The sequence below is a fragment of the Topomyia yanbarensis genome, chromosome 2 (genome assembly GCF_030247195.1).
Source record: "Topomyia yanbarensis strain Yona2022 chromosome 2, ASM3024719v1, whole genome shotgun sequence".
Lineage (NCBI taxonomy): Eukaryota > Metazoa > Arthropoda > Insecta > Diptera > Culicidae > Topomyia > Topomyia yanbarensis.
The window spans coordinates 53,634,872-53,650,987 of NC_080671.1; the positions used below are offsets into that span (position 1 = coordinate 53,634,872).

The following is a 16,116-nucleotide window of genomic DNA, read 5'->3' on the forward strand; positions in this document are numbered from 1 at the left end:
TTGTCTTAGTGCACTTCATTTAGCCAACGAATATGGGAAATAGTGGAATCGTGTGTAAGTATAGTAGAACAAGATCCCTGACCTAAAGTCTTAGCGAAGTCAGGTTATGGTAAGTTTTTGTGCGCAATGCCAATTTTACCATTGATTCTTCCTATAGTTTGGTGGTAGTGGTTGGAAGTTTATTCGAGTAGACAATGAATCCGAAAATAAGTATTATTAATAATTTTCATATTGGGCAATTGAGGGCGATTAAATGGCACATTCCGTCGGCGATTTGGCGGTGACTTAAGGGCGGGCATAGCTGCAAAAAAATGACGGCAAATCGCTCAAATGTTGCAGTTAAGATCGTCCCAAATTTGCCGGCAAATTGAAGAACAACTTGGTCAAAAAGAGCAATTTGTTAGCTAACGGGGGGCTATTTGCCAACTCGAATGCGCTACTTTCCCTGTTTGACCTGGAATTATAATGTATGTTAGTGCTATACTTACAGATTTCATTTCTGTGGTAGTAGGTGTCTCATTCCCTATTAAAACTCGATACAAATGAAGTTGCAGCTTACCACTTCTAATTTTTTTCTGGCATATCAACACCACACCATATATCACATTATGCATATTCCCTAATCTTATAATCAACAAAGGTTGTCTGCCAATTTTATTGTAGAAACGTCTATGATGTGTCCATCAAGAATGCGTCAGACAACCTTAACTTCATGACCCCCTTTGGCACCTAGCCTTACCAAGCCTTAACGCGGGTGGCGCCGTGAAAACTGCCGAATAGGGGTTGAGAACAGCTTGAAGCAACATCTGATGTTGCTCCAAATATATGTGATCTGACTGGGATAGTGCCATCGAACCTAGTTTTCATACCTTACATAACTAGACTCACTGTTCTTCATTCACCCACGATAGCAAGCGACTTATATGTCATTAAAATTAACACCAAATCGTTTATAAAAAAGTACATATTATTTTTAGGACCCTAAAGCACATTTTAGTCCAATAGAAATTGATTTTTAAAAAAATCTATGGTGGTGTAAATCCTTAATATCCAAAAAATACTAAAAATATTTTAAAACTTTTGTAATTTATTTATAAGCAGAACGAAAACTTGTCAGTTACATAAACTTTGTATCAAGTCAAGGAACTTTTCATATTCTAATGGCGTTTTTTGTTGACCCCGAAACTGAGTCAAGTTCTAACCTCAGCCGCTGTCAGTTCATACGTTTTGAAAGCAGTTGGGATTAAAACTACATAAAATTTATTTAATAAGTTTGGTCTGCGATAGGTGTGTGCTTTTATTGATACATCTCAGCAAAGTTTTCCAGGAAATGAGTGAGTCACATTTATTGATTCTGCAACAAAATATAACAAATCATATAATTCTTTGAAATCGTTTCTAAACACTACCTTTGGCTCATCTACATAACAGGTGACCGGCGATCTGCTTTCGTTTGCGATCGATTTCTTTTGATCGCTAGCCGCTCTCGAGTGGCTTTCTCATGTCTGCGTCGTAGTTTTTCTACCGTTTCCGGTGACAATTCAGCAGATTGAGGTTTTTCAGCTTCGCGAATGAATGTTCTTAGCTTCTCCAGGACGTCGGCCATGTTCATTTGCTGAGAACGAGTCAGTTCACTCTTGATTACGATGTAACCGTCTTTGGTTATACGACCCTTGTGCTGTTAAAAGTAGACAGCCTACAGTGTAAAGTAACTGCGTGAATGTTCGTAACTTACCAATTCAGCCAATCGCTTTCTAGTTACGTCGGAAAGCCAGCTAGCACTTTCCAAGTAGAATCGAACATCGACTTTAGTGTTGGTTGTGTTGACATTCTGGCCCCCGGGACCGCCACTGCGACTGTAAGTGATATCTAACTTATCAAGCGGGATGAATCCATTAAATTTGTCTTCAGCTAAAGGCTAATAATTGCGCAAAATATGAAAATAAACGTGGATTGTTTGTAGTTTTCTTTGAAAACATTGCAAGTTAAATTAAAGGGTAACCAATTCGATATCTTACCTGTGGTGGGGTCGCCGTATATAACCGTAAGTTGCTAGAGGTATAGATCGTTTCCAACGAAAGATCACTCTTGAAGCTGTAATTTCTGCCAATTGCACAATACGGTGTTTGAAGGATTCTGTAACTGACACATTTCCGTAACAAATTTAGGGCAACTTTGTTCATTCTAAAGGATTTTGCGAAAGAAATTAAACGATTCTTACAGCGAACGTACCGCAAGTATGTTTTGTAATCACGCACGATTCAAGGAATGTCATTTTGACTTGAACATGAAAAACAACAACAACGCTTTAGTAGAATCCACCTTCTCACTCAAGATTTTGACAGTACATCTGATCATTACACGCCGTACGCGTGGTTTTGTTTGCGCTTTATGCATATAAAACCTAAAAATTTATTTCATTCTGCATCGGATCTTTTAGCTCGTTCAGATCGTAAATTATTGGAAAGCCATGGTCGATTCGAGTGCTGATCAAAGTTTGAAAACTATCCGTGAGGGAAGTGCTGAAATTTTGGTATCGGAACATGTGTTCTATAACCCGGTGCAGGAGTTCAACCGTGATTTGAGCATTTGTGTACTATCGACGTTCTCACGATTATACCAACAAGAGAAAGCCACGGCACGTCGGAGAAAATTCAAGGAAGGTGATCCGCCAGCTGAAGAAGAAATTAAGCTGGAATCGGGACTAAAATGTGATGTAGTATAGCTAAATATACAGTGTATGCCAATAAACAAAAGCTTATGGTGTTTTTTCAGCAAGGACTGCGAATTTTGGAAGCCTTATCAGCCACCGGACTGCGAAGTATTCGTTATGCTAATGAAGTGCCTGGAGTTAAGGAGATTGTAGCTAACGACTTGTCCAAATCCGCTGTGGAGTCAATACAACAAAATGTTAGGCACAATAAATTGGAACACCTAATCACGCCTAGCTTCAATGATGCAATGTAAAGCTTTTTGGCAGTCTGTAGTACAGTACCTCATAATCTAAGTTTGTCTTTTAATACAGGACTTTAATGTACATTTCGACTCATCCGGAAAAACGATTCACGGCGATAGACTTGGATCCGTACGGTCATCCCACACGCTTTCTCGACGGAGCAGTTCAATCCATTGAAGATGGTGGTCTTTTGTTGATAACCGCAACGGATATGGCTGTTCTTGCTGGCAACACACCAGAAGCATGTTATGTTAAGTATGGTTCTGTTCCGTTGAAAACGAAAGCTTGCCATGAAATGGCGCTTCGCATATTGTTGAGATGTATAGAAACTACGGCTACTCGCTATGGACGGTACATGGTGCCACTGTTGAGCATTTCGGCAGATTTTTACATACGAGTATTTGTCCGGATCTTTACCAGTCAATACGCGTGCAAGAAAAGCAGTAGCAAGCAATCGATGGTGTTCCAGTGCACTGGTTGCGAATCTTTTACACTGCAACCGTTGGGTATCTTAAAATCTAATCCCACAGAGCAGAATCCTAACCAAATTAAGTTCGGAATACCTACTGGTCCATTTGTGAGCAGCAGGTGCGCTAATTGCAACCACCAGCATCACATGGGAGGTCCGATCTGGTCTGGCGCGTTATATGATGTAGAATTTCTGAAGGAACTCTTGAAGACCGTTGAGCTGGAGCAGTTCAAAAAACTAACCACTATTCGAAGGATCTACGGCACATTGTCCGTAATACAGGAGGAACTTCATGATGTTCCATTGTACTACACACTAGATCGCCTCTGTGGTACTCTCAAATTAGAAGTAGTTTCCATGATGAAATTTCGGTCTGCTTTGCTACACGCTGGTTATCGTGTGTCCTACTCGCATGCCTGTAAAACATCAATCAAAACCGACGCCCCCGTGTCGGTAATTTGGGATATACTTCGTTGTTGGGCTAAAACGCATCCAGTTAAGAAAGAACGTTTTGTAGAGGGCGTTCCACTTACTGCGATTCTAGCTAAGGAACCTGCAATAGAGTATAACCTGAAGGACATCCACCCCAATGCTAATCCACCAAGTAGGAAAGAGTCTCTCAGTAGATTCCCAGAGAATCCAGCTGCCCATTGGGGCCCCGGAACACGAGCCACATTGATGTAAGTTCTTTGTTGGCTTGTTAACTTGTTTGTACATTTATATTTAACGTTCATTCTCTATTAAATAGGGTAAGTGAAAACAAAATGTTCAAAAGTGTTAAAAACCAGAACAAACGACGAAAATGTCAGACTAATGACAATCCGCAGTCACAGATAAAATGCCTGGATTTGGAATCACCCGAAAGGAAGCAACCTAAGACAGAAGGACTAGAATCGACCATGGTCGAATAGACGACGAAGTTTCAATTTCGAATGAAGCAGACTTGAAAAAGTTATGCGCACGCGAGATGCAGCGAAACAGTAGGCATAACAGAAAATCGATCAAACATTCACTGATTTTTTATGTCATGAAAATTAGTTGCACCATTGAAGTTTTTTAATAATTTGTTACGATAAACTAACGCTAGTGGAACAGATTGAACAAACGAATGTAAATTTCTTTCCTAGCAAGACTCAAACAATGAAGTGGAAACAATGTACTAGTGCTACAATCAAACGCGAACGTAATGAAGATCACTTTCCCAAAATCGATGGCGAAGGGTGCTACCTGAAACAATTGCCAATCCCGCCGGCAACGCAACCATGCCAACTGTGGTCGGATGGCATTAGCCCAAACGACCGGGTTTTCTATCACCAGACGTTAAGTTCAGCTCGGAGGGCGGCCAAATTTATGATACTAGGGTAAGCGAACGATATTTTTCCCACTTGCTTTGTTTGAAATGGTTCAGAAAGCTTCCGGTACTAATAAGTCGTAGTGGAATGTACCTCTGTTGTGGACAGATTTTTCAGAATGGATAAAAGAAAGTGATAGTAAATTAACATTTTCATTTTGTTATTTTACTTCTACCAACAAATGCAAAACGTTCGCGATGTCGACAGTCAAATCATACGCTAGTTAGCGTCAAACAAAGCATATTCTAGTGCTGGTTAGTCTGCTCAGAAACTGTGTCAGATTACAAACCCCAACCCCTTCATAAATTCGCAAATTCGACAGCAATTTGGGGCTGACATGTTTCGCTAAAAGAGCCCATTAGTTTGACACCTATAGCCCCGGGTACACACATGTCAAAGTAATGGGATACAACACACTAGAGCGAGACCCCATATTTCAGTCCGTGAATACATGGAGACAGCAGCGCTTTGCTCTCTCTAGTAGTTATAATCTCTTTTGTTTCGCTTCAAGTAACGACGCTGAATCCCTCTGGATAAAGACTCAACACGTCAATCGTTTGTTTACTATTTATCTGTCAGTGTCATTCCAATCGAGCACGAGACCTGTCAATGTCATTCTAATCGAGCAGAAGACTTGTCAAATGTTGCAACCTGATGAATGAATTTTGGAAAGTATTGAGATAGTGAGTTAAAATATTTTGAATAAATTCCTGAATAGAATATCTAAGGCAAGGTAATACATATAACTGTTATCATTACGGAGCCTATTAAAAGTTGCTTCAACCATTGCAGCTATCCGTAATGTTGTAATTTTCTGGTAAACCACAGAACAGGACCCATTCCGCACGAAGGTCGTAGTTTACCGGCAAGCGAAAAAAAAAATATTTTTAAAACCGGCGGTAGTTTTGTTGGTACATATTGTCGCGCTTATAATACAATCTCACATTGCGGGCCTCTCAAAGGCGCATCAAATAAAGCCGCAGTTGCTCCGCAAGCAGATTTCAGTGGAGCTTTATTTTTCTGCCAGCTGTGTGCTTTTTGAAAGCTTCAAGGAAAAAGCTGTCTATAAATTTATATAGGCGGCTGTCACGCGCCTATCTCCATTGAGCTTTCATATAATCGCATATCGAGCGATTATCCTGCAAGGCACAATAACTTCATACAGCACTTCATGATGAAAAAATTATCGACGTTGCAACTCTGCGGTAAGGAACTATTCACAAATGAGGTAGCATTATATGGGAGAGGGACGAGTTTTGTATTTTGTGATATGTGACGACAGGGGGAAGGGGGTCATGTCGTGCTACGTAGCTTTTTCAAAGGGGAATAGGGGTTGACAACCTTACCCGTTTCATCTAACTAACATCGTTTTTTCATTTTAAATTTTTTACGGGGACAAGGGGGGAGGATGTTAAAAATCACTCAAAAAATGTTACGTCATTTATGGATAGTCCCTAACTAAAATTGAGTTCTACGTGATGATGACACGAATGAACTCATGATGAATGAAGTTCACGTTTGACAATTCTCAGTGGTTTGTTTACTTTGTCAGTTGCGTGAGTTCGGGTGCTCATCTGTCACATTCGAACTCACGTAACTCCCATGTAAACAAACCACCGAGAATTGAATACTTTACGGTGACGTCACAAATGAACTGAGTGTTCATTTTTTACAGTTCGCTTGTACTGTTTACATGCACGGTAAAAAATGCTCACGTTAATGTAAAATGATTTGAATTCGCACTACTTGTCAAACATTGCAATACGATAAGTCAATCCATTGAAATTGATCACAACGAAGCACTACGAAATTAACAGAAAATCACTTCAATTTGAAATGCTTCACACATTGCTGCTAATGGATCATGCATTGAATTCAGCATGCTTCTTAAATATATGTTGATCACAATTTAAATTCCGGTGGATTCCGTAGCCTGCAAGCGAATAATTGTATAATATATTTGACCTCAACAAAAATCGTAAAATACTTACGCTTTAGAACACTCTAGATATACATTCTATCTAATTTTTTACCGAATTACAAGTAATCGTTTTATTTTGTTAATTGGTGACAATTGGGTTCATACTCTTTGACATTTGTAAACAATGGTGTTACCATCCAAATTCAATAGATTTGAACAGTGGTGCAAATCGAAAAGATAAGCATTTTAACTTAAAGGTAACATCCATTAAAAAGTTTTGAAAGCCAGATCACTTTGATGCTGTAAATCAGTAGAGAATCAATGCTAATTCACTTCAATTGGTAGTGAGGTATGATAAACTTATTCAAGTGCAAAAGCTGTTGGATTGGACGTGCCAATTTTTTACCGTGTGGTCTTAGAAAATTTCTTTGCGATTTGCTTCGAGCGAATCTAGTCGTCCACAAATTTTTCTAAGTCCATGTAAACAGTACAAGCGAACTGTCAAGAAAAGTGAGAACCGAGTCAGTAAGGAACCTATTTGTCAAACGAAGTTCATCCGGCTGATTTTGCTGTGTTATGTCGGTTGGTAATTGGGAAGAGAATACAATCGCGTAGCCAATTTGATCCAGTCCTAACCTCAATATTGAACCAGCTTCTGATTGGTCGTTTTGCCAGTCAAGAGCGTACATAATATTTTCAAACGGGATGAAAAACAGTGTTGCTGAATCTATTTTGGCTACTTTTCATACACATGAACATTTCATGCAAATTGAATAAATACCCTGTATGACGATATAACTACGTGTATTGTTAAGAAAGACACGAATAAACATAAAATTCAATTTTTAAATGCAGCTAGTATTGTGAATTCTTGACAGAAGGTCGATATTATTTTCAGCATTTGTATGCAAATGGAATCTGGCAACGACGGATGCTTGTTGTTTTTGGAATTACGACAGGGCCTGGTAGATAAAATTAAGAAGAGCAAGAAGCCTGTTGTCGTCTCTTCTCTTACACCTAATTAGGCAATCCATTAGACGTTTGTTTGACAATTCAGCGGTGGGTTTTGTCAACAAGTCTTCTCCTGCGAACAGAAAAACTCGTCCGACAAACAACTTTGTTAGTCCGATTCGTTTGATGTTGGATCGAATCAACGATATTGTCGGACGTCGCACCCCTCGGAGTAACGTCAGAATAAGTAAACAAGAAATAATCAGCTGATCAGAAACGTCCCATGGATTGCCTAATTGAGTTCTACAAGAAGACGACACGAATGAACTCATGATGAATGAAATTCATGTTTGACTATTCTCGGTGGTTTGTTTACTTTGTCAGTTGCGTGAGCGCGAATGCAACGGATTCATCATCGCGAATGCAACGGGTTCATCTGTCACATTCGAAGTCACGTAACCCCTATGTAAACAAACCACCAAGAATTGTCAAACGAAGTTCATCCGGATCATTTTCTGGGATTATGTAGGTTGGTGTAAAACCTAATTAACGCTGTGACAGTGGTGCTAGTTAGCAGAAAATAATGTTGCCAAACCATTTTATTGAGTTGGGATAAGATGGCGAGTCTTTATTCAGTAATTCATCGTCTTTAGTGTTGATTAACGACGCTGAATCCCTCTGGATAAAGACTCGACACATCAATTGTTTGTTTACCACTTATCTGTTAGCGTCATTCCAATCGAGCACGAGACCTGTAAATAGCCCTGGTTATAGGAGGATTCGAAACGATTTTCTTCGGATTGAGTGTTTTTGACAAATCTCGTGCTCGATTGGAATGATACTTATACTATGTTCACACTACAGAGTAAAAACATGTTATAACAATTAGGAACAAGAAAAATGTCTTCAAGATAGCGTTAAAACATGTTTTAACTCGTAGTGTGAACGTAGTATTACAAATAAATAAGAAGAATAAGATAGATATGGCGAGTCTTTATCCAGAGAGTTTCAGCGTCCCACTGAGACATCCAAAAAATTGTTTCAAAATCGTTCAACACGGGTCCAACGAGTCCACGAGTTTGTTGAACGGTTATTTGGACGTTGTCCAAATTGGTCCAACGAACGTCCTTCATTGGACGATTTTGAAACCAACCGTTCTTAGAGGGGTCTTCAGTGTTGATAAATAGTTGTTTGTATTGAATACTTTACGGTGACGTCACAAATGAACTGAGTGTTCATTTTTGACAGTTCGCTTGTACTGTTTACATGGACTTAGAAAAATTCTTCACGTTTTTCTTTGAACGAATCTAGTCGTCTACAAATTTTTCTAAGTCCGTGTAAACGATACAAGCGAACTGTCAAGAAAAGTGAGGTTAACTGTTTCAGTAAAGAACCTAATTCTAGAGCTTTTTTCATTACATCATATCCAACAAAAACGTCAAACGGAGAAAATCGCGTGCAAAAATTTCCTTGCAATTTTTAAATTTGTTTAACAATTAAAGCACACAGAAGGCTATTAATTCTACTATCACCTCTGCATTTACTCATTGCAGGATCGTATAAGCATATTACATGTTTTTCGCGAAAACAATTCACTCTAATTTTACACATAGATTTTTGCAATCAACGGAGGCATATAGACACTATTTGCTGACACATAAACCTAATGTGTGTATTTACAAGAAATATTAATCTTACATTCACATTTCATAACTATTAGACACATAAAACCCCATTCTATAACAATATGCACATATAACTTATGTGTGTGCATACATAGTTTATACAGTTGACACATAGAAGGTATGTGTGCGCGTGATACCAATAGCATTTCTTCTTCATATGCATTTTAAGCGGTTTGAAGCAAATAGAATTAACGTTTGGATTTTTTTCAGTGTAGGGAGATAATTGATAACTATTATTTTATTACATTTTGCCGTTCACTTTTGCTATAATGCTCTTTTGCATATGAGGTCTTGGCAACACCGTTTGTAGATGGCACATTTTACTGTGACGTTTTGAGAGACGGGCTTGTAGTTGTGATATATTTCATGAGCTGTATTGCAACCGAGAGTGTAGATATGAGGTTTGGCATTGGAAAAACATGCTAACTACAGTCGACTTGGAGAAACATCACAACGCAAAACATCACATCTACAAAATATTAGCAAAGCTTTGGTATACTATATGTGACATTTTGACTTAAGATTAAATTGACATATCCAGCTTTTTACGTGCCATAATGGCGGTCTAAATTGTTCAGTTCGTAATACGTTTAATTGCCCTTTTTTGACAATAACCGTTTACGCCAGCTTGACAGCAACGCCCAGTTGAAGATGTCGGGCGTTCATTGAATATGCACCCAACGCATTGGACTAACGTAGCATGACTTAATCTCGCTGGGCGGTTGATGTAAACGATTATTGTCAAAAAAGGGTCATTAAACGTATTACGAACTGAAAAATTTAGACCACCATTATGGCACGTAAAAAGCTGGATAAAGAGTTATCATTTTTCTCTTTTATTTGTAGACGATAAAGAGTCAATGCTTTTATTTGGCATAATAAACTCAGTTTGTTTACATTTGTTAGTTATTACGTTTTGAATACAGTCGTGATTCGCTGGTTGGGCCATACCTCTGTCCAACTAACGAATTGGATTCGTTAGTTGGACCCACGAACAGATGTCAAAAACTCTCCAAAGGAGACGTTAGTAGTCTAATTGCATCTATTCACTTCTCTAATAATTGTCAGATTGATTGTCAAAGTAAATTTGACATAAGATTTGGACATTCAGATGCTTTTTAGTTGGGCAATGGTCCAACTAGCGGAGGTCCAACTAAAAACCGGTCCAGTTAAAAAGTGTCCAACCAGCGAATCACGACTGTAAACGGTATAGAATTGTTTATTCCTTTGAAAGTTGGATTTTTGATGCACTTTTTTCATGGTTGCCAAATCAAATGATAGAAAATCGACAAAAAAAATAACTTACCATCAAATATAACATAAAAACAGAGAGACTGGCAGCCATGCAAACCTTCCAGATAGTAAAAGTCGCGGGTTTTTTTTGAAAAGGGCCAATAAGCATGCTGTCAAAATCCACTTTGGGAGGAAGTTCTAGAAAAACGAATAATCACCGATTATAAATCACAGCAGCAAACGAAAGAGAAAACTTTTTTCTTTCATAAAACGTTAACATCCAGTCTCGACGAATTACGGTTTGTCTGGAATTTTCTCTCAAAGTGAATTTTGACAGTATGCTTATTGGCCGTTTACAAAAAACACGCGAGAAGTAAAAAGAATTCTGTTTCTGACACTTTCCAATGTCAAAAATCTGTCAGGTCAAAGGAGCTAGAACGTTTTTTCATTACATCATATCTAACAGAAACGTCAAACGGAGAAAATCGCGTGCAAAAATTTCCTTGCAACTTTCAAATTAATTTAACAATTAAAGCACACAGAAGGCTATTAATTCTACTATCACCGGGGGCGGACTTGTAGTTGTGATATATTTCATGTGCTGTATTGCAACCGAGAGTGTAGATATGAGGTTTGGAATTGGAAAAACATACTAACTACCGTCGACTTGGAGAAACATCACAACGCAAAACATCACATCTACAAAATATTAGCAAAGCTTTGGTATACTATATGTAACATTTTGACTTAAGATTAAATTAACATATAAAGAGTTATCATTTTTCTCTATTATTTGTGGACGATAAAGAGTCAATGCTTAGCTTTTATTTGGCATGATAAACTCAGTTTGTTTACATTTGTTAGATATTACGTTTTGAATAAACGGTATACACGGAAACGAAAAACTACCTAAAATTGAGTTCCTTTTAACCACGGCAAAAAATACAACTCATTGATAGGTTTTTTATACTCAAATTTAAGTTGAATTTACCTAATTTTGAGTTCACCCCAAACAACTCAAAAGTACCTTCCTCCACGGAAGACCTCGACTGAGTCGAATCTCTCTTTTTGTTTTTGACAACACTAATAAGTGCGAAAGCGACGCACAACTCAAAAGTAAGTTAAAAGAACTTATTCTGCAGGTTGTTTTATTTAACCGTGTAGAGTTGCACTTTTCTCGACGAACATGTCAAATGGTCCTAAGTGCAAATGATCACCTCTTTGTTTACTTTCTCTTTCGATTATTACGGCGTCAGCAACTTTTCAATATTGTTTCAGGATATATCGAAAAACGCTGACTTCGACTAGCATATTATGCTAAGAGTTAATTAACAAACGTATAAACGGACGAGTGATTAGCGAAAGAGAAGTAAACAAAGAGAAACTGTCATTTTCACTTAGGACCATTTGACATGTTTGGCTAGTTTTGATCACACTTTTGATTCATCACGTTCATCACACTTTCAAACTATAGAGCATTGCATGAAAATGTATAACCTCACTTTTCTGACAGCTCAGAGAGCTTGTTTACATGGACTTAGAAAATTTTTGATACCGCCCACTACAAGTAACTTGGTTCGATTTCTAACACCATGTAAACAAGCTCGCTGAACTGTCATTTTTCGAGCATTTTTGCTCTTATGACGTCATCTTGCAATGTCCTATGCAGTTCGATTTTGTTGGAACAATGCAATAATTCGTTTACACGAAGAATTTTGTGGCCAACAAACGACTCATCGGCTTAAGTGGAGGGCGATTGTGTAAAAAAATACAAGATCTCAGTGTAAGTATTTTAATCGTCAGATATCTCAATAGAAATTTTATCGTGTTCTAGCGAATCGATTTTTGCAGTGAGCAGCTGTGAATCGCGAGATTCTAATGTCCATACAGACACAGGCGATTGATGGTCATAATATCAACACAAGCATGTCAAATATAATCAACACTGCTAGCTTTGGAAGGTGAATATTGATTTGGCCGGTAAAATAATTTTCCGGAACACAGCTGAATCGAATGGTAGCATACTCCGCAACACATTCCAATAATGTACTAGGATAGTTACAGCCCCTTTAGAAACTGCACTCACAAGTGTAAACTGGATATTGGCTACGGAGAATCTGATAGAGCTCTGATCTGTAACGAATCTATTGCCTTTTTCATTGCTCTAAAATTGTAGAAAAACAAAAAGAAAAATTAATTTGGTGAAACCATAAGTGTCGTCTAAGGTTTATTGAAACCTTACGTAGTATACCTAAGGTTTCAATATAATTTATTAAATTGCTATTTTTTCCTCTGATTTTCTGTGCATATTAATGCATATATACATAAACTTCAAAATTCTCGAACTTTTATCCAATATTTGACACTACCGTTGGATTCATGTGTTTCGACAAAACGTTATTAAAAAAAACGGTCCGGTGCATAGATCAGCATTAAGTTTCGAATAAGAACAAGTTTATCATTTTCTTATAGGGTTGGTATGGACGGTAAACATTCAGCTTTGCCGGAGTCACAGGAGGAGCTCGAGGATCATACAGATGATAAACCTTTCAAGCAGGTCAAGAAACCCTACAGTGGAAAGCGGCCCTTCCGCTGTGAAGTTTGTGGCAAAGAATTTCGCTCGAAGTATAATCTGCAGCGACACGGTAATACTCATACAGCCGGGCGCACGTACCATTGTGAAATATGTGGCAAACTACAAATCCGGCATAATCTCATTGACGGTAACGAGCAGCCGCATAAGTGCGAGGTTTGTGGTGAAAAGTTCCCCCAGAAACATCAGCTACAATGTCACGTTACCACTCACAATATCGAACGATCGCATAAGTGTCAAATATGTGGAAAACAATTTTCCCAAAAGCGCAACGTGCAGCGACATGCTACCATCCATACTGACATGCGGCCGTATAAATGTGTAATTTGTGACAAAGCATTCAGACTGCAAAGTAATTTGAAGGCACACGAATTGATTCACAGTAGCGAACGGTCGTATAAATGTGGAATATGTGGCAAAGAATTTCATCTGAAGCATAGCCTGCAGCAACACGTTATCATACACACTGGAGAACGGCGGTATAAATGTGAAATATGTGATTTAGCGTTCATGCAGAGTAGTGCCTTGTCCGCACACAAATTAATTCACAGTAGAAAACGAATTCATCGATGCGTGATATGCAGCAAAGAATTCATTAAGAAGCATGCCCTGCAGGAACACATTACCATGCACACTAGCGAACGGCGCTATCATTGTGATATATGTGGTAAAGAATTTAACCAAAGTAGTGGTTTGACTACGCACAAGCTCACTCACAACAGTGAACGGTTGCACAAATGTGAAGTTTGTGGCAAAGAATTCCTTCGGAACTGTTACCTACAACGGCACATAGCGACTCACACTGGTGGACGGCCGTACAAGTGTGATATTTGTGGCAAAGAATTCACCCAGCCAAGCAGTTTGAAAACACACAAACTCGTTCACGGTAGTGAACGGCCACATAAGTGCGACGTTTGTGGTGAAGGATTCTTCCGCAAATATCTCTTGAAGCAACACGTTTCCTCTCATACTTTGGGTCGGCCATATAAATGTGAAATATGCGACAAAGCGTTCACCATACAGGACAACTTGACCGCACACAAATTAATTCACGGTAGCGAAAGAGTGTATGAATGTAAGCTATGTGACAAAGTATTCCTTCAAAAGCGATACCTGCAACGTCACAGTAAGACCCACACTCGCAAACACACTGACGGTAGTGAACATCCGCACGAGAGTGAGGTGTTTGATGAGAATTTCGTTCAAAAGTGTCATTTGGAGGAACACGACATTACCCACATCGATAATGTGAAATATGAAGTAAAGGATTCTCCCAGCGGGGTAAGTTAACCTTACACAAACGTATTCACCGGATTCCAATCATAATGGTCTAACTGTACTATGGGATCTCATAAATATGAGACTGAATTGCGATTATAGGCAGTATATCGTTAACAAGTGAATGCATAGTGGCAGCCGTCCGTATAGGGGTGTTATCTGTGTCACGAATGAATTGACCCGATTATAAAAGTATTAAAGATAAAAATGTAATTGTAAATTTTATAATGAAAATAAATAGGAGTCGCATGAATGTTTCATTTTGAATACTTAGCATAAAATTTGTGCGGTGAAAAGTCATAAGCCTTTCTACGACAAGTGTGTATTTATTTGTTGATATGTTGTACCTAGCTGTAATCGTATTTCTGGTCAAGTATAAGTCTAATGCGGTGACAACTCTGTTGAAAATTCACTAAAATCCGGTAACTGCCCTAAGACAACCGTAATTGGTTTTCCTGAAAGATAGTTACAAGAGAGAGTGCGTAGAGCTCGACTGCGGGCTTGATGATCCAGGCGTTCGATAATTATAGAGCTATCCACTCTGGCAGACAGTCCGACCCGAATTGGGCTCCAAAGCAGTCATCCTGAGGGTATCGAGGTGTATTGACTGATAACGGCTCTCGTAGCTCGGTAGTTGGAACCTGTGCCATGGGAATGTCAAAGAGCAAAGCGTATGAGCCGTTGTCGCGATTCTATCAACCCCATTCTGGTAGTATGGATTCCAAACAGCAGAACAATATAACAAGCTTTATGAATGAAGTATGTGGCTTGAAAGTTAATACCGAATCCACGATGGGAACGGCTTAAAATGCTGGAGTGTATTGGATGACTGCATCTGCGCGAACTTGCCGATTGAGCATTATCTCGGGTTTAGAACTTCTGTTTAGATCACAGCACCTATTGAAGCCGTCGAGTTCTCTTTGAATACAGCCGGCATCATTTGAATCTCGTATCCGTCAAATAGTCTTCATGTTGTCTGTGAAGGAAACGCAGGGTCAATGTAGTTTTGTACTGCCGTCATTAAAATAGATTAGAAATATTATTGGGCCGTGGTAGCTTCCTTGCGATGTAGATAGTCCTTAATGAATTAAAGTTGACTTCCACCGAGATAGAAACGAAATTAGTGAAGAAGTAGTCCATGAGTACAGAGTTTATCTAGCTTGGCGATTGCGATATTATGGTTGATTTTGTCGAAAGCCGCTGATAGATCCATGTAATTAGCATCGATTCGCAGTTCGTCGGCGAATTCATCGAATGCATATGTTTTGAATGACACCGGTTTGATCGTTATCGATCATTTAGGCATAAAACCATGTTGGTCGTTCAACCGCATTCTCGCCACTCGAATACCGTTGAGAATACCTGGAAAAAATTCTTTCATTTATCCTCATTGACGAAAAGAGCTTTACCATATTGCGACATAAATTTTTAAATAGTAAAGTAATAGTAAATAGACAGACCTTATAATTTCACGTCGACTGCATTGTCTTCGAAGTACAAGGAAATGTTCATTCTAAAGGAATGTATTGCGAATCTTTTCTTAAATCCACATTGCGACTTTTCAGCCATGCGCCACTGGGCCGTGCGTTGAGTTACGCGTCCATCTAGTTTGCATCAGTGCGAGTGAGAAAACGTTTTGACGTTTGTTTTTGTTTCGATCGCACTCGTGTGTATCCCA

The 16,116-nt window shown here is 38.8% G+C and overlaps 3 protein-coding genes across 8 annotated transcripts in view; 2 read left to right on the top strand and 1 right to left on the bottom strand.

Annotated features, from left to right (window-relative positions):
* Positions 1 to 1,069: 1,069 nt before the first annotated feature.
* LOC131685113 (large ribosomal subunit protein mL62) lies at positions 1,070 to 2,277 on the bottom strand. Of its 2 annotated transcripts, XM_058968570.1 has the most exons (4): positions 2,019 to 2,277; positions 1,736 to 1,918; positions 1,410 to 1,678; positions 1,070 to 1,354 (listed from the first exon to the last, which is right to left on the bottom strand). In XM_058968570.1, exons 1-3 carry the CDS (start codon positions 2,181 to 2,183, stop codon positions 1,421 to 1,423), a joined length of 606 nt encoding a protein of 201 aa, XP_058824553.1. In that variant the 5' UTR covers positions 2,184 to 2,277; the 3' UTR covers positions 1,070 to 1,354; positions 1,410 to 1,420. The 2 variants fall into 2 exon arrangements, with proteins under 2 accessions (XP_058824553.1, XP_058824552.1); XM_058968569.1 differs by having other exon boundaries at positions 1,070 to 1,678.
* A 78-nt stretch (positions 2,278 to 2,355) lies between these two features.
* On the top strand, positions 2,356 to 4,336 carry LOC131685103 (tRNA (guanine(26)-N(2))-dimethyltransferase). The gene is made up of 4 exons (XM_058968552.1): positions 2,356 to 2,716; positions 2,776 to 2,963; positions 3,026 to 4,105; positions 4,174 to 4,336. Exons 1-4 carry the CDS (start codon positions 2,471 to 2,473, stop codon positions 4,334 to 4,336), a joined length of 1,677 nt encoding a protein of 558 aa, XP_058824535.1. The 5' UTR covers positions 2,356 to 2,470.
* Positions 4,337 to 4,565: 229 nt separating this feature from the next.
* LOC131685104 (zinc finger protein 728) overlaps positions 4,566 to 16,116 on the top strand; it is a 37,402-nt gene continuing 25,851 nt past the window's right edge. The window contains exons 1-3 of one of the 5 annotated variants that reach the window (XM_058968557.1): positions 12,221 to 12,350; positions 12,419 to 12,547; positions 13,040 to 14,684. In XM_058968557.1, coding sequence (XP_058824540.1) covers positions 13,047 to 14,450 — 1,404 coding nt within the window. In that variant the 5' untranslated portion in view covers positions 12,221 to 12,350; positions 12,419 to 12,547; positions 13,040 to 13,046 and the 3' untranslated portion in view covers positions 14,451 to 14,684. Of the gene's footprint in view, positions 4,787 to 12,220; positions 12,351 to 12,401; positions 12,548 to 13,039; positions 14,686 to 16,116 lie in introns of those variants that run through there. The other 4 variants (XM_058968555.1, XM_058968553.1, XM_058968556.1 and 1 more) reach the window with 4 other exon arrangements.

Bases quoted from the DNA above. Each gene is read 5' to 3' on its own strand.
- LOC131685113 (XM_058968570.1), bottom strand. From the start codon at position 2,183: ATGAACAAAGTTGCCCTAAATTTGTTACGGAAATGTGTCAGTTACAGA. The intron at 1,919-2,018 runs GTAAGATATCGA...CGCAATTATTAG, and splicing joins ATACGGCGACCCCACCACAG to CCTTTAGCTGAAGACAAATT. The intron at 1,679-1,735 runs GTAAGTTACGAA...TACTTTTAACAG, and splicing joins GAAAGCGATTGGCTGAATTG to CACAAGGGTCGTATAACCAA.
- LOC131685103 (XM_058968552.1), top strand. From the start codon at position 2,471: ATGGTCGATTCGAGTGCTGATCAAAGTTTGAAAACTATCCGTGAGGGA. The intron at 2,964-3,025 runs GTAAAGCTTTTT...CTTTTAATACAG, and splicing joins CCTAGCTTCAATGATGCAAT to GACTTTAATGTACATTTCGA. The intron at 4,106-4,173 runs GTAAGTTCTTTG...TCTATTAAATAG, and splicing joins GGAACACGAGCCACATTGAT to GGTAAGTGAAAACAAAATGT.